Raw genomic sequence first — 22,868 nt, forward strand, 5'->3', positions numbered from 1 at the left:
TGCGAGCACCAGTGGCGTATCTGGATGTAGGTAAATCTGTCTCTTTCCTGGAGTTGGAATTTCTCCTTGCATTGGTCGAATGTGAGTGGTCTCCCTCCTATGTATAGCTGGTCCACTGTCTCTAGTCCCCCGTTTATCCAATTTTGAAAGTTGCGGGGATTCGCTCCCGGTGAGAAAGTTGGGTTGTGGAAGATTGGGGATTGTGGGCTAAGCCCCCTTGGCACTCCCTTCCGTTTTAGTGCCCAGTCCCAGGAGCTGAGGGTGTGTTTAGTTGATAGGAGGAGGTCTCCCCAATGCGACCTGAGGGGGGGTGGGATGTGTGGCAAGAATCGTAGGGGCAGGGGTGTTCGTGATTGTTCCAGCTCAACCCATCTAGGGCGATTTGTTATGTTTTGCCATGCCTGCACCTGTGCTAGTTGTGCCGCTACTCTGTAGGCTTGCAAATCCGGGACCCCGAGCCCTCCTATTTGGAACCCCCCAGCATCGTCCTGAGAGGGATTCTCGCTCTCTTACCTTTCCAGATAAGGTTCAGCATTGTCCTTTGGAGACCTCGGAGCGTTGGTGTGGGAATCGCTACTGGTAGGGAGGCGCAGGAGTACAGGAATCTGGGGAGGAGGTTCATCTTGCATGCCGTGATGCGCCCTAGCAGTGAGATCTCTTGGGTCTCCCATCGTTTCAAGTCGCCTTCCAATTCTGTGAAGAGTCGAGGAAAGTTGACCTTATATGTGTCTCTCGGGTCTGCCGGGATGTGGACCCCCAGATAGGGGATGGCCTTTTTTCCCCATGTTATTGGGCATATCTTGGACAGTGCCTCCTGCTCCGCTAAATTGAGGCCGATGCCCAAAGCCGATGACTTATCGAAGTTTATTGAAAAGCCAGAGACTTCTCCATAGGTGGCGATTTCACGGGTCGCGTGTTTTAGGGATGAGTGGGCCTCTGAGATCGTGAGCAGAACGTCGTCCGCGTATAGGGCGATTTTGTGTTGCGTGGGGCCACACTGTATGCCCTTAATTTGGTTGTTTCGTCTGATTCTTTGGGCGAATGGCTCCATGGTAAGTGCAAAAAGCAGGGGCGACAGCGGGCAGCCTTGTCGGGTTCCGCATGACAGGGGGATTGGGTCCGAATTGTGGCCGTTGATTCTTAGGCTGGTTTTTGGGTTGTTGTAGTTGGCTAGAGCCATCGTTTGGAAGTTTGGTCCAAAGCCGAAGGCTTTAAGGGTGTGCTTCATGAATGTCCAATCCACCCTGTCAAATGCCTTAGCTGCGTCCAGCGCCACCAACACTAGTTTTTGAGAGTTCCGGGAGGCGAGGTCTATTAGGTTCAGTGTTCTTCGTATGTTGTCTCCTGCTGTCCGATGCAGAATGAAACCGGCCTGATCGGGATGAATGATTTTCGGTAGGATACGATTCAGGCGGGTTGCCAGGATTTTTGAGTATATGTTTGCGTCGATGTTTAAGAGGGCAATCGGCCTGTAGGAGGTCAGGTTTCTCGGATCTTTTCCCGGCTTAGGCAGGAGGATAGTGGTCGATTCCTGCATCGACGGGGTCACCGATCCAGTTTCTCTGAAGGAGTTGAATAGGGCAACCAGGTGCGGGGTCAGTTGGGCTCTAAACAGTTTGTAAAACCTAGTTGAGAAGCCGTCTGGCCCAGGGGCCCGTGATTTCAGTGATTTGATGGCTTGTTCCACCTCCTCCCCCGTTATGGGCTCCTCCAGTTCGTCTTTCATTGTCTCGGGGAGGTGAGGTACTGCTGCCTCTTGTAAGTATTCCATCTGTTGCGGTAAGCTCCGTGGGGTTGCCTTCATAATTTGGGCTAGGTAGTCTTTTGCGAGTCGTTGCTTATCAGGCTCCGAGTAGTGCATGACTCCGTTGGGATCGCGCAGGCTGGCGATCGTGTTACTACGTCGGCGTTTGGCTAGCTTGGCTACCAAGAACCTGTTGGCCTTGTTGCCCTTTGCGTAATACGATTGCTTTGCTTTCGCCAGCAGTTGAGCGGTCTGTTCCGCATAGTGGGCTTCCAGTCTTTTCCTTGCTGTGCGTATGAGCCGTTGCGTTTTAGGGGACCAGCCTTTTTCTTTTTGTATTGCCTCTGCCTCTTTTAGTTCATTTTCTAGGGTTATTCGGGCTTGGCGCCTGTTTCGGTGGTAAGCCGTCCCTTGGGCTATTAGGGAGCCTCTTATTACCGCCTTCATGGCGTCCCAGTTGTTCGCTAGCGAGGTGTCTGAGGCGGGATTTTCTTCAAAGAAATTTCTTATGCCTATTGCGATCTTGTCTCTGGTGGCCATGTCATTGAGGATTGGGTCGTACAGTGCCCATTTACGTGGGCCAAGAGGATTGGGGTTCTGTGCCCGGAGTTCCAGGAGCATTGGAGCGTGGTCGGATATGGCTCTGGTGCCAATGGAGACCTCCTGGAAAGAGGGGAAAGTTTGCGGGGAGAGCAGGAACAAGTCGATCCTTGAAAAGGTGCGATGGACAAATGAATAGAAAGAGTAGTCTATTTCGTTGGGGTGGAACACTCGCCATGAGTCTATTATGTCCAGGGACCTGAAGAGCCGAAGGAGGCTGAGAGCCTGAGCAAAGTCACCTGGAGATGGGGGGTGCGATCTATCTTTGGTGGGATCGGGTACCCCGTTGAAGTCCCCCCCTACGATTATTTGGCCTTCCACAAAGTCAGCAAGCGCTGTGCCCAGCGAGTCATAGAAGAGGGATTGTCCCGTGTTGGGGGCGTAGACTGAGACCAGGGTGTATAGGTCTCCCCTAAGAAGGCATTTGATCGCTATGTACCGGCCCTCCGGGCACGTTTTTGTTTCTAGAATTTGCGGGTGTAAGTCTTTTCGAAAGAGGATCGCAGTGCCTCCCTTTTTGCTTCCTCCAGAGGCGAAGAATTGAAGTGGGAACAGCCGGGAGCGGAGCCGCGTTACGTCCGCCGGCAACAGGTGGGTCTCTTGTAGCATGGCTATCATGGCATCTTCATCTTGGAGTTTTAGTAAAATTGCCCTCCGTTTGTTGGGGGAGTTTAGCCCATTCACATTTAGGGAGAGGATCCGCAGGGTCTGGTGGTCCGTTTGGGTCACTTGTTCCGATGTTTGGGTTGGGGGGGGGTCGTGAGTTATTGTTTCAGCTGCCATGTCTGTCGGGAGCTACTATGGTATCGTTCTGCACTTGAGGTTTTAAAGCGGTGCCCCAACGGGGGGCCGCAACTTTAACTTGTGGGGGGCCCGACCTTTCGGGTATGGGCCTCTCCCTGGCCAACGGGGCCAACTGTCACATCTCGTCTTGAGAACTACGGGTGTCCAGGGAGCCGCTGTTGGAAAGTCTCCCTGGAATGGGTACGAACCACGGGAATGGTCCGCCGCCGCTGCTCGATAGGCTTGTTCCTTCAACGAGAAGGAGGCGGATCTAGATTTTGGCAAGGTCGTAGGTGTCCGGGGTGGATGTTGTCGGGACCAGAGTCCGTGGGAAGTCCTGTTTCTGTGGTGTGCGTCATCCTTAGTTATCGTTTCTTGTGGTTTCGCTGGATCTTTGACCAGGATGATCGCCTGGGCCTTGGGGAGGGAGGAGGTTCAGAGTCTCCAGCTTTGTCTAGGTTTGGCGAGGAGGTCTCACTGGGTGAAGTTGGCTGCATGATTGAATTTGCGTCCTCCAAGTGGCTGATCCGTCGGAGAGTGCCTCTGTATGAGAATTGCAGTGCCGTGGGGAACAGCCATCTATACCGAACCTGTTGTTTTTGAAGAAAAAGCGCCAGGGGGCGGAGCGCCCTTCGTTTCTGTAAGGTAAGTAGCGAGAGATCCTGATAAATCTGGAGGGGGGAACCTTGGAATGAGAGACTGTCTCCCGTACGGCTGATTGCTGCTATGGCCTCTTTGGTTGTGAAGAAATGGACCCTGGTGATCACATCTGGGGGAGGGTCTGAGTCCATGCCCCGGCGCGGGCGCAGCCGGTGGGTCCGGTCCAGCAGGAGCTGGGATTTGTCTAGATCCGGTAATAGGGCCTGGAAGAAGTCGCCTATGTATTCCGTTAGCTTGTTGTCGGGGACCGAGGATGGGACCCCCCGAATCCGGAGATTATTGCGGCGTGCCCTGTTTTCCAGGTCCTCCTGCTTGAACTCCAGCAGCTCATATTTGTCCTGCATTGTATGGATAGTTTGTTGGATCTCCTTAAGGGTGGTAGTATGAGCTTGTGATCGATCTTCAACCTCCCCCAGCCTCTGTTCCGCCTCTGTTATTCTTTGATCCGTTTGTTCTATTTTAGAGGTGAGGTCGGCTAAGCAGGAGCGGAAATCAGCTTTAATGTCCGCCATAAAGGCTACTAGGTCCCCTCTGGTGGCTAGAGCATCCTTTTCTTCCAGCTGTTTTTGCGGGGTCAATTTGGTAGTGTCTAGTTTTTTGTTTTTGTCCGCGCCAGCAAACATTGTGGGGATGTCCGTTGTTTTGTTAGCTTTCGATTGCCTGGACATGATAGGTGAGTGGGGGGGTCGTTACGACGAGTGATGCGTGGGTTTGCTAAATAATGGAGTGGGCCGGGGCGCCCCAGGAAGAGTGTGGTGGACGCGTGTTAGTGGTTATGGGATTTTTAGCTGGAGAGGCTAGGTTGTGTCCGTGCCTCTATTGTCCTTCTTTTGCGTAGGTTCTGCTGTCGTGGGGGCGCCTCCTCTGCAGCCGTTGGTTGACGGGGACGGTGCGCAGGATTGCGTTAAGCGGCCACTGGGGAGGGGGCCCGTTCTTAGGTGCTTGAGTAGGGTGTTTGGCAGTGTGGCCGAGCCTCAGGCCTTCTTTGGTGACGCTTATGCGGCGGGCCGGGTTTGTCGTGGGGCCCCCCGGGTGTTTTGCGGTGGCCGACTCAGCCTCCTGAGGCTCCGAGAGTTAGGGTCTGTTGGTACGGGCTACTCTTGGCCCTCCTGGTGACTCGTGGTGCTTTCTGGTCCCCCGCCCCTCGTCGGGGGGGAACTGCTGGTCTCTCTTGCTGCCGTTAGGGTGCCCCCCGGCAAGGGCGCGGGGTGTTGCCGCTGATCTCCCGTATTGTGGGCTTTCACCCCTGGGCCCCAATATGGACCGGACCCCGGCGTCTTCAGCTAGGGGGCCCGGATTACTGCGGGAGTCGAGAGGGGGGAGGCGGGAGGCAGTCTACCACGGGGCTGTATGTCCCAGCCGGTGTTCCGAAAATCGGGAGGATCCTCGGTGGGGGCTCCTTTGCGGCCGCCGCTGCAGTCCCCACACCGCTCAGGCGGAGGTCGGAGCCGGAGCTAAGATTGAGTTTTGACAGAGGAAGTGCGTTAACTCTTTAATGACCTAAAATTTATCATAAGTAACAAACTTTAATTCTTTGCATTTATCCGAATTTACGCTTAATTTTTATACCTTATCGAGACTACTCTTATGTTCTTCCAAGAATCAATATAACCTTGAATCCGCAAAAAATGTTTTAAAAAAAAAAACAGTCCCCCTCTTTCTCTGAATGGTAAGCGCTCTTTTCTCTCCATGTCTGTGCACACTGAAAATAACATGCCTGATAAAGAGAAGATAGTTAACTCTGAAATACAAGACAATAACATAACTGTAAAAGAGTTATGCTCACTAAAAAAAGCAACCGAAGATATTAGCCTGGAAAAACAGGATAAACCACCTGTAAAAGAACTATGTTCATTAAAAAAGGCAAATTAAGATATTACTTGTGATCCGTTTGCGGCAGCTGACAATGCACATGGAGCCGAAAATTGTAGCCGAGATACATGAAAATAAATTCTCTCCTATGGCAGATATCTCCATGCTTGCACCTGTAATCATGGCAGATCTTGACAGGAGAGTACGATTGTCCCTTGGTCCTTCGACTCCTGTAGCCTCAAGTAGTAATTACAGAGAACATGTTCATTTTCAAACCTACCATGAAGGAGTCTTTGAGTCCCCAGTATTGTCGTGAGCAAAAGAGAATCCCAATTTGCACAAAAATCGCAATTTCCAACTACTAGTTCCCTTTCTTCGAAAGACGAGATAGAAACAAAATTTCAAAACTTCATTCCTGTGCAAAGGAATCTAAACTCATCTATGCCTGTTTGCAACTTTTCAAATCTTCCGGAAGTTCCTCTTATTCAAGAAAACATTGAAGAGGAACGGAGGGACCAAAACATCAAAGAATTTCCCATCCTGATGAGAATTCTGAATCTCTTAGATCGAGGAAATGAATACTCCCATCTGTTGATGCAGGAGCTAAAAAATTATATGATTGCCAATACTGAAAAACTAACGAAAATGGAAGGATACATTTTAGCACAGGAGGCATGTCATAAATACCACCTAAATTAAAGAATTATTGATCAGCACCCCTTATATGGAAAAAAAGCATAAGGGATCACAAACATTGGTAGATCCCCTTCTGCTAAACGGAGTGCCTATGACGCTCGCGCAAATAATACATCGTAAAGATGAACCACCATAGGAGATCACGAGTAAACCTTTGACTATCAATTGATTACATGGAGGTTGCTAAATTACAACATGAAAGGATACTACAGGTCGAACAAATCCTCGTGCAAATGAATCCAAAAGAAAAACTTGAGATGCTTGCATCTACAGATGTAACAATCTAAGTTGATCACGAATGTGGAAACTCCAGACAGTTCAACTGTACTCATTAACATCATTGAACAAGATAAAATCCTAAAAATGCAAGAAGAAGAAACTGTCCAAAAAGATACTTATTTTCTATCAAGAAGGGTCAAAAAGCACCATCAAAAAGCCATAAGAAGGAGACACAAAAATAAAGGAAGTTCTGTATGTGCAGAGAAAGTGGCAAGAGAGAAAAACCCCCAAACCACCATTTCCAAATGATTGACATAAGCAAAGGCTCCCAAAATGTTACTCCCTCGGATCAAAATTTGAACTTAAGTGAGTTGAATGAGGAAAGTAAAATAGTTTCAGATCAGCTCGATCAACAATCACAGGAAGAGCCCTGAATGGTTGGCAAATATAAGAGCAGGACCAAAACCGATTCTCTGGACCCAGAACAGTCTGTTAGAAAAATAAACCTCTTAATGCAAAAAGATTCAATTCTAAGTGCACCAATGTTGATACAACCTAATTTAACTTCGTTTTTTACTGATATCACAGTAAAAAAAACGGATATCTTCAGAAGAAACGAAAAAAACAAAGAGGGAACTATTGGAAAAAATGCATCACCGCAGATCGAAGAGAAAAATGTGAACCAGACGGTTTCGGTTGAAAAATCGAAAAAAATCCCCCCCATTTACTGAGACAAGCTCCAACAGTGTAAATGATGGGATGGACAGTCTCCTCAATAAAATCCACGTACCCGAACAGATTTCTGAACTTGTCGTGTCCACACAGAAAAAGTCTATTCCTCAAACCCCCTCTAAGGAGGTTTTGAGGCCCCAGGAGAATTCTAAATAAAAAAAAATAGATCAAGAAGTGAGTGAATCGTTCTGTCAATCTCACAAGACTGTTGAGTGCTTGAACAAACAGAGAAACGTTGATTTCAAAGCCGAAATGGAGTCAGGGGCTTACCCTGAGGTGGCCAATTCAGATGTGTTACACACCTTCTATTCAATTCCGAATGAGATGAAGAATACCATCGGATGGAAGAGTGCTGCTAATATTAATGGAGCTGTTCGTATTAATCGCTCTTTTTTAATGAATGCTCTCTTTAAGATCCCTTTCGCAGCTTAGTCGCAAATGATATTGAATGGATTCGTCTCCCAAATGAGAACAACCGAATGCTCTCTAAGATGTTATCTCCAATAATTGCAAAATTAATTTGGGAACATCAAAGTGATTTAAATATACTTGTTCTTAACATGCATGTATTCATTCTCGTCTATCAAAGCAGCAATGGATTTTTTAGAATTTCAACCACCACCTATTATAGCTGTTAACAGTGATCAATACCCATCTGGCCATAATGATCCATCTAAAAACATGATGGAACAATTATCAGTGCTTACAAATGCTTTGAATGGTCTAAAATGGCTCGAACCGCTAATTAAAACAGCGGCCAACATCACTCCGCCTCATGTACCTTCATAAATGTATGACCTCAAGGCTGCATCATGGAACTGCTGCGGTTTCGCAAATCTAGCTAAATGGAGAGCTAAAACAAATCAGAACTCCCTTGCCCCATATATTACTGGTTCAAGAAACAATGGAGGTACCAAATATCGAAATTGAGGGGGTTTTTTCCTGTGTACACCATGCGACTAGAGGTTTAGAAGGTAGACCAGCTGGTGGTTTGGCTATCTATCGACAATAAATTGAATTTCACTATCATGTATATGAAACAGACCTTTTTCTATTTTTGGATGCAAAAATAGACTCCTTACATAGTGCAAATGTATTTATAATCTCAATGTACTGGAATCCACTTTTGTATCCTATTGAAATAGCGTGTGAAATTCTAAATGATGCCCTTATCAATGCATACAACAATTCTCCTGATGCTGAAATTCTTATTGGAGGGGACTTTAATGCATCATTTTGGTCAATGAATAGTAATGTTTCGACAAGTTCAACCAGTTTTCAAAATTCACTACAAAAGGGAAATGTATGGAGAAACTTTCTAAAATGTTGGAATGTGTATTTAATACAACCAGAATGTAATTGTGCCACTTTCACGTGGAAAAGAGGGGTCTATCAATCATGGATTGATCATATGTTCTCTTCTAAAAATGTATCTGGCATGCTCACAAAAACCAACACGATAGAAATTCACCTGGGTGATCATCTAATGATTGTTACTTCTATTGTCGATCACTTGAAATTGAGTCAGCAAATAAATTATCTATCCTTAATACAAGTTGATAGACCCAGAGTGTCGATCAAATGGTCTCCTACTTGTAGAAAATTCACTGCCCTTGTAAATAGAAATCTGTGGAAGAGCAAAGGGAAACATTGCCTTGAAAGTGAAACTATTCTAACATGGAATATGCAAATGATTAAGTTTCATCTCACAAAATGTGCCTAGAACATGGTAGTTCAAAACCCACTTAAACAGGATGACGCCCATTTTTCTGAAGTAGCTGCTACACTAAAACAGAAGAAAAATGCCGGTCTTCGAAAAGTTAGGAGGTCCAAGTTGGTTAGCAAACAATTTTTCTGAGTATGTTATTACGAAAAAAAATCATTCAAATTTAAGCATGATTTAATCCAATTACGATCCATCAACAGTCTAAAGCGAAATCAAAAAATAGTCAATTTGTTATGCGAGAGGAAAACAAAAGATTTGGAAAATCATAAGATCCATAGACAAGGAAAAAAACTCTTGAATTTGACTCGGAAATTGGTAGCACAACTCGGACCTCATTTTTTCTGTCCATGAAAGATGCCGAACCTTTTTCCTATTACAAAATACAATTATGTTCGATTTCTTATAGTGTCTGTTTTGTTAGGTCCTGGGGCTCCCGCGGTGTGCTACTATGTTGCACGGTGCCTTAAAATGATTAGCATCTTAAATGTGCACACCATAAATTCACTCACCTGGACACACAAGCTAATTTTCCAATAATTCACACAATGCACCACCATAAATTGCAAGAATTTTCCAGCTGACCCCAGAAACAAACCCCCCCTAACCTCAACATTGGAAGCTCACTGGGAACACTGATTACCCTTTGTTAGTCAGGCACTACAATTACACAGACAGCCTGCAACATCTTCAAGTACAGGTAAGACAGTTGGATTGCAAATTCTCCAGAAACTGCAGCCATCACAAAGCAGCCAGCAACACATGCTTCTACAGCAGGAGCGGCAAAGGTTTCAACATCCCAGACAATCTATAGACCCCTAACAGTGTAACTAGTGCTGCACAAAAGACTGCATGGAGAGCTCATGCTGCAAAACCTTCATTTAAAAATATGTCCTAAACCACGAAGAGCAAACACTGGACTACAGTGTGCACATGAGCTACTCTAATGAGACAGGCAGAATTGCTTATGTAAACAAAATACATACATAAAAGTAAACACAAGAAACCACCCTAGAGAGTCTACTCTGACAGTGTGAGGAAGTGTGTTCTTCAGCCGTTTGATGGAAAGGGCTCATCTCCCATCCTAATTTTGGTAGTATAACTTGCACACCTTATTCATAGCACTGTTCCACATTTCATCCCTTTGGCAAAACAGACTTAAAATCTGACTAGAATGCCGGGTAGAAACAGTGCTAAAGTGAACGCTGGAAGAGTGTAGGGGCGAGTACCTTCAGTTGGAAGACTTTCAATCCGTTACTTTGCTCAGAAGTACTGCATTTAGTGTGATGGGATATTGGATTGAGGTTTACCTGGGCATTAAACATAACAAAAAAACATGAGAAAATGTAAAACCCACAGGAGAACGTCTTACCTGTAGCTGTATTCACAACTCCACTCACGGTTCCCTCTACATCAGTCTCGTCTTCAGCAAAGCTCATTATTAGAGCCCTCTGTCTGTCGGTCAGCCTCCTACAAGGGAAACAGATCATTGTAGTGGCTGCAGTCCCCCAACACAAAGACTAGTGATTCCAGAATGTTCACACACATTTCTTACACTGCCCTTCATCAAGGTTGACCAGGGAAACATTGAATGATATGCAATTCCATCTCTCATAGGCGTAGTGGTCAGAGTCCGAAAAACAAGATTTTAATGTCCAAAAGGTCCCAGAGAGTTGAAATTCCTGGGGACTGGATGTTCAATTAATGTAATATCAAAAGGTTTGTCTAAGGCTCAAGTAAAACCATGAAGGCAAACAAGCTAAAATTCACAGCTCACAAATATACATTTCAGTCTATTAAAGCATACAGTTTACTTTTTCAGATTTAAATATATGCATAAAACGATTTTTATTGCAGTTTCACTTGGTGGTCTTAGGCTCCTTTATTTCAAGGAGAGCTATCTTGCAACTGTTCGGCAGCTGTAAACTTCTCTTTCGAAGAAGTGAGGAACAGAGGAAGTCTGAAGTTATCCAATATACAAAACATCTGTAACACAGGAGCACAGGCAAAATATCAAGCAGACCCAAAGACACTTTCAAATAAAAGCACCAATTATGATGGTTGGGCCTTTCAATGCATTTCTGCTACCTACACAGTTACTCAAGTGCAACTGATAAAAACACATTGTGATGAATCCCTGGATGCCCTTACTTCTCCCCTAGGGGGAGCCCCTTCCTATGTGGCCAGAGAGGAGAGGCTGCAACCCGATAGTCCCCCTGGTGGGTGGTAGTACTCCGCAGGTAGATCTCATGGGGAGGCAAGTCCGCTATGGGATTAGTGATGACCTGGGGAGAACATGGTATCCCCATAGCCCACCTTCCCCCGAACCCACCAACCCTCTACAATACCATGCCTAGTGTTCCTATATGTTTTTTCCATACTACCAATACAGGAATTACTAGGACGAGGAAGAGTAGGGACTACCCACCTAAAGTCCCCTTACAAAATACTAAAATGAAGAGCTCTGTTGACTCCTGGGAAACTAGTCAATTTAGTACTGTGGCAAGGAGGAGGTGCAGAGAGGTGGAGAGCACCTCTGAGAACCACACTGAACAGTCTGGTGGTTGTAAACCTTCCATTGGCCAAAGCCAAGAAGGACTGGATAAGTAGTCTAGCCCTCCCTGGAGGAACCAGGAGAACAAGTTGAGCGTGGAATGGAGGAAGGAAGCAGACCAGGAAGCTGAGGCAGGAGCAATAACATACATAGTAGGTTTCGAGTGGAAGGACTGCTAGTCAAGCCAGGAAGAAGCCCCTGACGTTCCAGAGATCTGGGGAGCACGAGAAAGAGGAGCTGTGTCCCCAGGAAGAACATTAGAACTGTGGAGCCGCCGTAGACCAGGGAATGACCACAAGAGTCTGGGGGAATCCCCATGACAGACCGCAGGTGCCAACGAAGACCCAGTGCGGACCAGGAATCAAGGTACAGTGGTTGCCGGACAGACACTGGGGCCCAAAGAAGGTGGTGGCGAATACAGAGGGGAGAGGGAAGTCATGAATACAGGGTCTGTAACCCTGACATAGGAAAAGGAACTTTGTCATACTTTGAACAGAGTATCATTCTTGGGCAATAGAAAGAGTCAAGAACGGTCTGGGACCCACACCCAATAACCAACTGCCTCCCCAATTCTCTTCAGAGGAACAGTACTTGGCAGGATAGTGAACCAGGTCTGCAACATCAAGAAGAGCGAAACCCACAGGACCAGGACCCACAACCATTCATGAAAAGGAACTTGACAACCTCATAATCACAGTGCCTGGCAGGATAGTGGACCAGGACTAACATTGTGATAGAAGGCCAAGACAAGGGAGTCGTTTCTTACCTGTTACTCCATTTCTCCAGTGTTGGTATCTTTCATGGATTCACATGCTGTGAATATTCCCCATCAGGCTGGGAACCCCCGGTTACTTTGACTTAGTCATTTTCCTATGGAAAAACCTGACACCTTTAGTGTCCCATCAACAACGTTGTTGGTGCTTTTGGTACCCACCAATGGGACGTGGAGTGTTTAGCTCCGCCCCAGCAGCTTCCCCTCAGATGGAGGATATCCCCCTGAAGAGGAGGTTTGCCTGTAGGGGGTAGGCTGGAGGGCGCATGTGAATCCATGGAAGATAACGCTGGAGAAAGGAGTTACAGGTAACAAACTACGCTTTTCTCCAGCATTGGATCTTTCATGGATTCACAAGCTGTGAATAGATTTTGTAGCAGTCTACATGTTAGGAGGTAGTAAATCAGGCAAACACAGAGGAGATACTTTAAAATTGCCTGCGTTAATGCGAGAAGAATACATATGCAAGTAGAGAAAGGAAAACATCCCTGGAGCAGCCGTTGCAGGACTGCTAGTCCCATCTGTACGTCCTCAGCGTGTTGCTGATGTAAGCAGTAGTGCCTGGTAAATGTGTGGGGCACTGCCCATGTTGCAACTTGACAAATGCCTCTGATGGGTACTCCAGTCCAGAGAGCCGCTGAGGCAGCTGTGGCTCTAGTGGAGTGTGCTCTGGGGGCAGTTTGCAACGCCTTATTGGGCTTTAAGTGGCAGAAGGAGATTGTAGATGAAACCCATCTTGAAATGCCCTGTTTTGATATGTATTTTCCCTTATTGGACAGATCAAAGGTGACAAACAGCTGCTTAGTCGTCCTGAAAGATTTTGTGCGATCCAAATGATATTTCAATGTCCTTATGACATCTAGAGTGCAGGGCCGTCTCCACTGGTGTAGTAGCATTTTGAAAGAATGTGGGCAGAGTTATGGTTACAGTTTTATGAAACTCTGAAGGTACTTTAGGGATGAAATGAGGATTAGTGGAAAGTACCACCTTGTCTCATGAACAGTAGGTACGACGGGTGTACAACCAAAGCTTGCAGCTCCGAAACCCATATAGAGGACGTAATGGCCACTAAAAAAGAGATCTTCCACGTTAGAAATTTGATGTGTGTTGTTGAAAAAGGTTCCAATGCAGGGGTATGTACACCATTTCAGTGTGTTTGACAGAGTCCAAGAGACAGTTACTTTGTCTGACCAGGAACCCCAGATTTGGGACCACCTGATAGCGAGAAACTGCAGCCGGCAGTGGGGAATAAGCGGAACGTAAGAGGACATTGTCTCCAGGAGAGCCATGTATCGAAGAGGAAACTCCTCATCTGGAATCAGACCAAACTCCTGGCATGCCTTACCTATCATGGAGTGAAATTGTCCCGATGTCATCTGGAGGCGAAGGTTGAGCCGCGCTAACCTGCGCCTCTTGGTCATGATCTGTGTCCCACGTGTCGGCTCTCTATGGAAACGAGGCAGCGGTGAAACTTTTATCCCTCGGATCAGAGTCCTTGTCTTTGTCAATCAATACCCCATTGTAGAGGAGCAGCAGAATGCCTGCAGGAAGTCCCGCCCCTATTTTGCCTGTGTGTTGGAGATGGAGGCTGCGACATGTGCAACGCCAGTAATGGTACCTTTCCCACGAAAAGCCTTTGCGACAAGGTATCCACTGAGAAAACCCTATGTGATTTATCCCCAAAGAGAGGACGGTCTCTGGAGGGAGAACCCCGAAAAAGTGTGAAGATGTGAAAACGAGACACTGGGGACGTCACAAGAAATGAGTCTGATGCACTGAGAAGGATGACCAAAGATGAGAAGGCATAGACCTTATGGAATCAGGTGGTGAAGTAAAGAATCGAGAAGACTCCTGTGCAGAATGAAGATGGCATGTGCGAAGAAGCACTGCAGAAAATACAAGTCGTCTTATAAGTGTACAGATGCCGTAATGTAATTAGAATAAGTAGCCATAAAGGTTGGCTATATGTAGTGAGTAGACTGCAGGCGGTGCATATATATATTACATGGCCTGCGGTAGTCGCCATGTAGTTCTGGTTAAGTTGCTCATCTCATAGGAAGAGCACTTTTTGGGTGGCTTATAACTTCGCTCCCCATGGACGAATGCTCACCAAACTTTGCAAAAAAAATTATATGGCCCTCTCTGGATGCTGTGCAGTTGTCACTAGTGTGTCTGCAAGGAATCCCTGCGGAGGGTGTCTGCTTGCTTGTTCTGCATCCCCATCAAGTGGAAGATCTGAAGTAGGATGTGCCGGGTGGCCTAATGCCAGATGGTCTGTGCTTCCTGGTCAAGGTGTTTGATCACATTCTGCCTTGCTTCCAGAGATAAAACATTGTGGGTGTTTAGGATAGCTCCTAGGAACTGTTTTGAGGTGCTTGGCACCAGGCTTGATTTTTTCTCGTTGATCGAGAAGCCCTATTGGAAGAGGAGGTCGATAGTTCTTTGGATGTTTAGTCTGCAAATCAGGGGGGACTCCCCTGTAAATGAGCCAGTCGTCCAGGTAAGGATACACTGGGATTGCTTCCCTGCATAGGTGCACCGCCACGACCGACAGTACTTTGGTGAATACCCTTGGAGCCGAGGCTATTCCAAAGGGTAGCACCTTGAATTGTTAGTGCTGGCTGTCCATCTTGAAGAGCAAGAATCTTCTGTGTGCTGGGAACATTGAAATATGAAAATAGGCATCTTTCATATCCAATGTTGCCATGTAATCCCCTTTTTTAGTAGTGGGATTACCTTTTGCAATGTAGTCATGCAGAATTTTTGTGGCTTGAAATACTTGTTTGCAGGGCACAAGTCTAATACTGGGTGCATAGTCAGATTTTTTTTGGCACAAGGAAGAAGGTGGAATAAATACCTTTGTTTATCTGGCTGCCCGGGACGACTTCTATGGCGTCCTTTGCCAGCAATACGGTGATTTCCTCGTGAAGGTTTTTCTGGTGTTCCAACGAGTGTACCTTCTGTCGTGGGGGCACCCTAGTAGTTCTATACAGTACCCTGCGGACACTGGACAGCACCCATCTGTCCGAAGTGATCCCCTCCCATACGTGGGTAAAAGTGGAAATGCGACTTCCTACTGGGGATGCATGGGAGGGGACCCGAAGCGGAACGTCACTGTTTAGCAGGTGGCGCACCACCTCTGGCGGGGCTGCCTCTGCCTCTAGTGCGGCCCCTGCGTTGCCCTCTGGGGGAGCCTTGGGATGTCTGGAACTGATTGTTGCCCCCACGAGGTTCCTTGATTTTGATAGTAGTTAGAACCTCTTTGTGAATTTTGGCCACGAAAGCGACAAAAATTGTTTCCCCTTTGACCTGATGGTTTATTTGTGATTTTACCGAGAGACTTTAATGTCTCATACTCATCTTTAGCTGTCTTTAGGGCCTCCTCTACTTCTTTGCCGAATAGAAGGTTGGTCTCTACCGGCATGTCTATGAGAGTGGCTTGAGTTTCGGGTTTGAACCCCGACTGCCTTAGCCAAGCGTGGCGCTTTATTACTGTGCCTTCGGCTATTAATCTACCTGCATTATCTGCTGCATCAAAATTTGACTTAAGGATGCATCCAGATACAGACCTTCTGTCTGCTGCGATTTGGGCCAACTGGCCTTTTAGTGGTTCAGGTGCAGAGGCAACTAGAGCAGCTACTTGTTCCCACTGGTGGCAGTTATAGCTTGCTAAAAGAGTGGTACTGTTAGCAATAAGTGCCTGATAGGCTGACGTGGAGGTAACTTTCCTACCCAGAGCATATATTTTTTTGCTCTGCTTATCGGGAGATGCTTTTCAAGAAGCTAGTGGTGTACCTGCCCTCTTTCTGGTGGTGGTTACTACCAGGGAATCAGGTTTTAATTGGCCTCTTATGTACATGGGATCGGAGGGTGCAGGCCTTGAATAATTTTTCCACTCATGGGTTAACTGCACGAGTAAGATTTGGTGTGATCAGCGAGGGATCAATTCTACGCTGGATTGATTTTAAAATTGGAATGGCTTGGGTAATGGCTCTCTTGTCCCCTAGGATTTCTTCTGCGAAATCCCCATCTTCTTGGGAACCCTGTGTCTATCTGAAAATGTGCTGCTGCTTCAGCCAGTACCTTATTGAGGAGTGGCTGATTGTCAATCGGTGAGTCATGCACCGTGGGGGGGTCATTAGGAATAGGGAAGTTAAGATTGTAGGCCTCTGCCTAATCTTCCTCTTCCTGGTCATCATCCCCATAATAAGAATACCCTGTCTGGTCTTCCAGCATGTGTGTTTCTGTCTCCTCTCCATATGACTCTGGATGGTAAGGTTCAATTAGCAAAGGGTTTGAAACCAATCCCTGCGCCGGTCCTTCAGAACGAAGTCTTTTAGATGGGGGTTGAGAGTCCTTGGATACCGAAGGGGCAGAGGTAGCTGGTGTGTTGGCATAGCTATGGAAATAATTAGGGTATTTTTCATACAAATCTCTCCTGCTCTGGTTCCTCCTCCATGCCCATATCATGAGGACTGGGAGGGACAATTTTACTCTTCGGAGCAGTGTCCGGGACTTTGGCTTTTCCTACCACCTTAGGGGCCTTCTGTTTATCTTCATTGTGTTCTGAAGGTTTGTTGTGTTGTAATCCCCCTTCCCATGACGAGAGGAATGTTTTCCAGGAGTTTTGGAGGTTTTCGAAGGTTGACGTATTACGTCGAGGTTCGGAGGTGGTCATCAGCGCTTCGCGTCGAGATTCACAGGTGGTAGACGGAGGGTGCCGAATCTCGGTAGTAGATGCTACACGCTTAGACTTGGGAGCATAGAGGTCAGAGTCGTCTCCTGACGATCAAGCCTCTATAAGTATTGGGAATGCGGCAACTTTCTCAACCGTGGACGGTTGGTCTATGTCATGTGGTGAACGTGAACGCCCAGAGGACACAATCTTTGGACCGCTCTCTGGGTGCCTTCCTTTGCCGATCGCTCGACACGTGTCGAGTCACGGCTGGGTCTTGTGCGTTTGGAGGGACTGCTGTGGGTTGCGCCTCTGAAGCCGGGTGTTGTCCTCATAACTGGGCTGCTGGCCAGTCCTGCGAGGTCAGGGGCTTGCGCATGCGTGTCTGAAGTCCCCCCTCGCCGTCTGATAGGTCGGCGTTGCTGCCATGGCTAAAACCCCCTTCAACATCCATGGCCTCTCGTTGCCGGGCGTAGTGGGCCCATCGCTTAGTGGAGCAGTCCTTAAGCATCTTTGGCTTGAAGATCTTACAAGCTCGACAGGTAGCCTCGGGATGGTCTTGTGGAAGTCACAAATTGCACGTGTTGTGCTCATCTACCCAGGGGAACTTCCTGTTACACTTCGGGCAGAATTTAAAAGGAGTACTCTCCATATGTATCAATTTGGCAGTGGGCGGGTACATGTAGGAAATAATGTGTGGGAGCCTGTACGACCACCCCCCACTCTCCCTACTTGTACAGGGCAGAGGCCTTCCAAGCCCCGGGCCGAGGCCAGAGGCCTTCTGAGGTCCAAAGTCCGCTGTGGAGATTGGAAGGCTAGCTTCCTCGATCTTCCCTGGCGTCGATCTTCGGCGTAGGGTGTAAAGAACAGGGAATTTTTAACAATCATTTTTGTATAATTGGCTAAAGCCAAGGGAACGCCGCAATATGCGTCCAACCGGTATGGCGGAAAAAAACAATAGAGGGTCCTACACACGTGAGGGATCATGAGTACATGGGATGTCACTAGGGATAGTATTACTGGCACGCCCTAGTCCGACGCCCCTTTGAGTTTCGAAAAACAAACTAATATTCCACAGCTTCCACGGGATGTCGGCCTATGCACAGCATGTGATCCAAGCAGATTCCACAAGCCTCAGAAATATATATATAGAATCTGGACATTCAATGTCACAATTTTAGTAAGCTCAACCCGTGGAGAAAGGAGGACTGATAGCTGTGTGTGTGTCGCAGCAAAGAAATAAACAGAGGCTTGAAGATGGACCAAAGGAAGACTGCTTGGCCTGGTGTCAAAGGCTAAAGCAGACAAAACTGTTCATCGGTCCTTGACTAACAGTGAACGTGAGATGCTGAGGCATCCCTTGTTAAGTTGCAAAGAGAGAACACCATGAGTACCAAGTTCCTTTAGTAAAGACAATTAAATGCTATAAAATGGGTCGATTCACAGTCTCTGAACACGCGAGTCCAAGATTAAAATAACTGGGCATGCAAGCTTGAACATCCACAAGAACATGCTCACACTGTTTTATATTCCCAGGAGCAAGAAGCAACCACAAGGCCAAGTTCAAAGACAATCTGAATGGCAGACTGCATGAGAGATGGACTAATTGGGTGGGGAGGTATTGTCAAGTCCAACCACCAGCACCTGGGGTACCAGCTTATGTGCTGCTAGAGAATCGAGTGTTCCAGAAGGGTACAAGCGTGCCAACCAATTGTAGAGGGCCATATAACGAAGGGCCTTCTAGTTTGAGAGCCAATGATATGCTGTGTACTTAATTACTGTCAAAGATGACTTGCACGAAGGGAGGGCATGAGTTACCCAACTGACTATAGAGAGCCAATCATAATTCAATCCCTTATAGAAAGTGTACTTAGATACTCCTCTTAGTCCAATCACAATCCCATGTAGGTTTTTGTAGTTTGCCACGTAGTATGACATCACGTATGATTAGTTTTTGCTATAAAAGTGATTTTCTTTTAATGAAATGCATTGAGACCATGCTGTGCGACATCTGTTGATGTCCAGTGTACTCCCTGTTTTAGACAATCGAGAATGAAACAGGCACTTTGCCAACTTCCCGAGTCGGTCTTCTTATTTGGTGTGAGTTATTCTCCAGCCCATCCATCGTACGATGCGTTACCTTAATTAACAGGAAGATAAGGGTTCACTCTCTCCTTACTCTCTCCTATGTGAGCGCAGAGCTCTAGGAGGTGTTTGAATCCTAGGCAGTATGCCATCCCTGTAGGGAAAGGGATGGGTTGGATCCCCTTCGATGTTGAGAGGTAACTTGATGTTCTCCGTAAGGCTGAATTGTCGAAGCTTGAGGGTGCGGAAGCCTGGCATGAAGCTGTCCCAAGAGAGACTGCAGTGTTTTAAGAACCTGCAGGGAAAGCAGCGATTGTAGATTTATAAGGGGGTATTGTGTATGCATACCGCCTATTCCAGCAGGTGTTGATGGCAGAGTAGTTGTCTGAAACCATAGAGGTGCGTCTCCCTCTTTAGATGGTCCCCTGGATAGGCGGATCAGAGGTTCCTTCTTCAGGATCGGATTCAAAGACACCTGGACATTCCTCTGGTGGAGGCTCAAAATCTGAAGTAATCTCATGCTGCAAAATATCTTCTGGCATGATATCTGGGTACTGCGAGAAATTCCCAGACAAGCTTGGTCGTGCTTCATCGGGGACCCTGTTGGGGTTTTCAAAATACCCTTAGGTGACAATATATTGCCTTCTGTCAGTAAGTCCGAAATCTGTCGTGTTGGTCGATGGGTGCGTAGGGTTTTCTGCAGATTTCTTTTTTGTTGTTGACAAGGTGGTTGTCGACGAGAGACAAGCCGTAGACCCCGACAAAGATGCCGTCGTCGATAGTGCCGTCATCGGAGGAGACCTCAGCAACAATTTGTCCGTCGACAGGTGTCTCGATGACGACTCATGGCCGGAGGAGGATCTTTGAGATTCTGATGAGTCGTGGTTTTTGCCACTCGTCGAGGTAGACTTTCAAGACGCAGAGGATTTTGTAGCCGACTTGGCTCCTTGCTTGTCCATCGACAAAGAAGATCTCCTGGACGGGTCTGCGGATTTTGATGATGGGCGAAAGCCTTTCTGCATCGGCTTGTCCGACGGTGCTTTTGTCAACATGCTCTTGGAGGAGTGTTTGGACCCAGTATGGGACCCTTCGCCACTAGTTGGTGGTTTCTTTACAGGGAAAGAGTTTGGCCTTATCGTGCCCAGAGCACGATTTTGCCTCGCCCGTCTAGTTTCTTGGCCACCGGCTCCTCAGATCTGGACGGTGACCTCTTGGTCAGAGGGACTGGTTGCTCTCCCACTCAATGACGAGCCAACCTCAGATGCCGGATAGGCTCCTTCATTGAGCCAGCAGATTAGGCGTCGGTTCCTGCCCTTAAGGGTTTTTTGCGAGAAACCCAGGCAGATGTCACAGCCGCCAGCGGAATGGTTTGGGTAGAGGCAGTAAAGACATTCCGTGTGCCTGTCCCCCTCAGACATTTTGTAGGCTGCAGGTGTTGCACGGCCTAAACAAGGACTTCTTAGGTCGTGAAGCTTCCATGGTTGGAACTGGAACCGTGTGTATGTCGACGTTGGATGCACCGGATGGTGACATTTGAAGCATAATGTTCTCTCAGGAGAGAAACACAAGGAATCCCAACAGCTCGGAAGACGGTTGAAATCTGAGGGAAAGCTGCTGGGACGGAGCTATACACTGGACGTCCCATTGTTGGGTACCAAAAGCACCCACAATGACATTGATGGGACACTCAAGTTGTCAAATTTTTTCCATAGGAAAATTACTAAGTCAATGTAATAAGGGATTCCAAGCCCGGCGGGGAATAGTCACAGCATGTGAATCCATGAAAGATCCAATGCTGGAGAAGGAAGACATTCTCTTGGCATGGTGAGAAGCATGTGAGAAAGACCCAGGGAAGGAAGACATTCCCCCGAGAGGTGTGAACATTGTGAAAGAAGCCAGTCCTTCTCTTGGCAATGTCAATTGCACTTTAAAGGCCAAGAAAAGGAGGACACTTCTACTGGCATTAGGGAAACCATTGAGAAACCTGGTTAATGAGGGGACACATTGTCATGATGCCTACCCCCGGGGACCCAGACCAAGTCCAGCAACCCCGGAAGCAGGCATCAAGTTATTCCAAGCAAGCCCAACAACCCCTGCTAGGGGCTATTTGGGTGCAGTCCTGGCGTCTATGGCGCCAGGCTCAAATGGAGAGTCAGTCCTGGCGCCATAGGCGCCAAGCTCATAGATTAAAACTTACCTGATGCAGACCATGCTGCAAGAGCTCCAAGCCAAAAGAGGCTTGGAAGGGACTACTTTACCTAGGGACTTTTTTTTTTTTTACTCGGGTGGGGCTGGGGAGGAATACTTACCTGGGACTACTTTGGAGGCTATTTAAACCACGCCCGAAGAGCAGCACACGCTTCGCGTTATTCTGCATCCAGCAGCGTAACGCTCACCGTGCCTGCAAGTGTGCATCCAGTCTTCTGCCATGCCCGCCTCGAGTCTGGAGCTCCTAGAAAAAGGGAGAAAGAAGGAGAAAAGTTTAGAACAAGAGCAATACCTTTGATCCTTACCTGAATTCCCGATCCACGGCGCCTTCGAGCTGGAAGAAAGAAGTTATTTTATGCGCGTCGCCTCGCCTGCTGCAGCGCCACGCTGAACTCACCGGCCTTCGCAACATTTTCACATTCCACCGCATCCTTCTGCATGTTGCCGCCGCACTCCAGCACCTAAGGGGAACACAAGAACAGCAAGGTGAGCCAAGGGAATAAACAGCGGCAATATTAGTTACCCCCTATAGACTTACCTAATTTTACCACCGGGGGTACTATTCCTCTTCACGGGTCGGCGTAGCCTCCACTTCATCATCGCCGTACCCCGGCCCCTATGGGGAACAAAAGGACAGTAAGGTGAAACAAAGGGACAAACAATGGTAAATCTCCTCACCACAATAGACTTAGCCGATTTTACCACCGGAGGCATTATTCCCCGAGACTTCATACATTCTCTCAGCGCCTGAATAAGGGAGAAAGCAACAGGTTACATACTGACATTTTATCGAACTGTGTTGGATAATACAAATCCTTACCTGAATATTACCGGTTGCCACGAGGAACGCTTCGCTAGGGTCAAGCTGCAACCTGCAAGGAATTGGACAAGAGTGAAAGTCAGACATTTGAACTCTTACGAAGTACATACTTACGGCGTCTTGCCGGAAATCTCGGAGTCGATATTGTTTTGAAACTCACCAATTCCTTCTAGCCAGTGAAGCAACTGGTTATCTACGCGCCCCTGCGCTCAATGCAGGATGGAGAGCTCATCTTTCCAAACCATCAGGTGAGACTAAAAGAGGGGACATCAAAGGTGATCAGTGGTGAGAACAGAGGGGGTGGGAGGGTTAACGCTCAACTCCATGGGTGGTTAATTCCCTTTCTCCATTTGCAGAAGAATATTCCTACGGGCCAAGCAAATGCAGCTAGGTGGGCCAGTCCAGTCCGTCATCTCGGCACTACGCGTCACATTGGTGGATACCGCAGCTGTCCAGTTCAGATCGACGCCCCTGTTGGAGCCAGGTGAGCGTAACACTCAACCTCCACCCCCCCGAAACTGTGGTGATACCAGAATTATTTGTATGTGCTTTGGTGGAGCCCCAATCCAAGGAACCTTTTGGTTTGTACCCTTTGAGAAGAACATTTCATTTGCATCCTCCAGAAGAACAAGTTACTTCTTACCTTGTAAAGTTCTTTCGATGGGATGTTCCTCCGACATATTCCTTATCTTAGATATCTCCTTCAAGCTCTGCTGGCCTCAAAGTTTTTTTCTAGAGGGCGCTGCGCGTCGACGTCTGCCGAGTCGATGTCCCTCGACAGCCTC

At 47.4% G+C, this 22,868-nt stretch overlaps 1 protein-coding gene across 4 annotated transcripts in view; it reads right to left on the bottom strand.

Moving 5' to 3' along the window:
* Positions 1–22,868, bottom strand: part of DNAJA3 (DnaJ heat shock protein family (Hsp40) member A3) — a 743,272-nt gene that overhangs the window by 31,170 nt on the left and 689,234 nt on the right. For all 4 annotated transcript variants that reach the window (XM_069646819.1, XM_069646822.1, XM_069646821.1 and 1 more), the window contains exon 10: positions 10,342–10,439. In XM_069646819.1, the coding sequence (XP_069502920.1) occupies positions 10,342–10,439 (98 nt within the window). The remainder of the gene's footprint in view (positions 1–10,341; positions 10,440–22,868) is intronic.

This window comes from Ambystoma mexicanum, chromosome 2q, assembly GCF_040938575.1.
Source record: "Ambystoma mexicanum isolate Mex_15411 chromosome 2q, UKY_AmexF1_1, whole genome shotgun sequence".
In the NCBI taxonomy this organism is placed as follows: Eukaryota; Metazoa; Chordata; class Amphibia; order Caudata; family Ambystomatidae; genus Ambystoma; species Ambystoma mexicanum.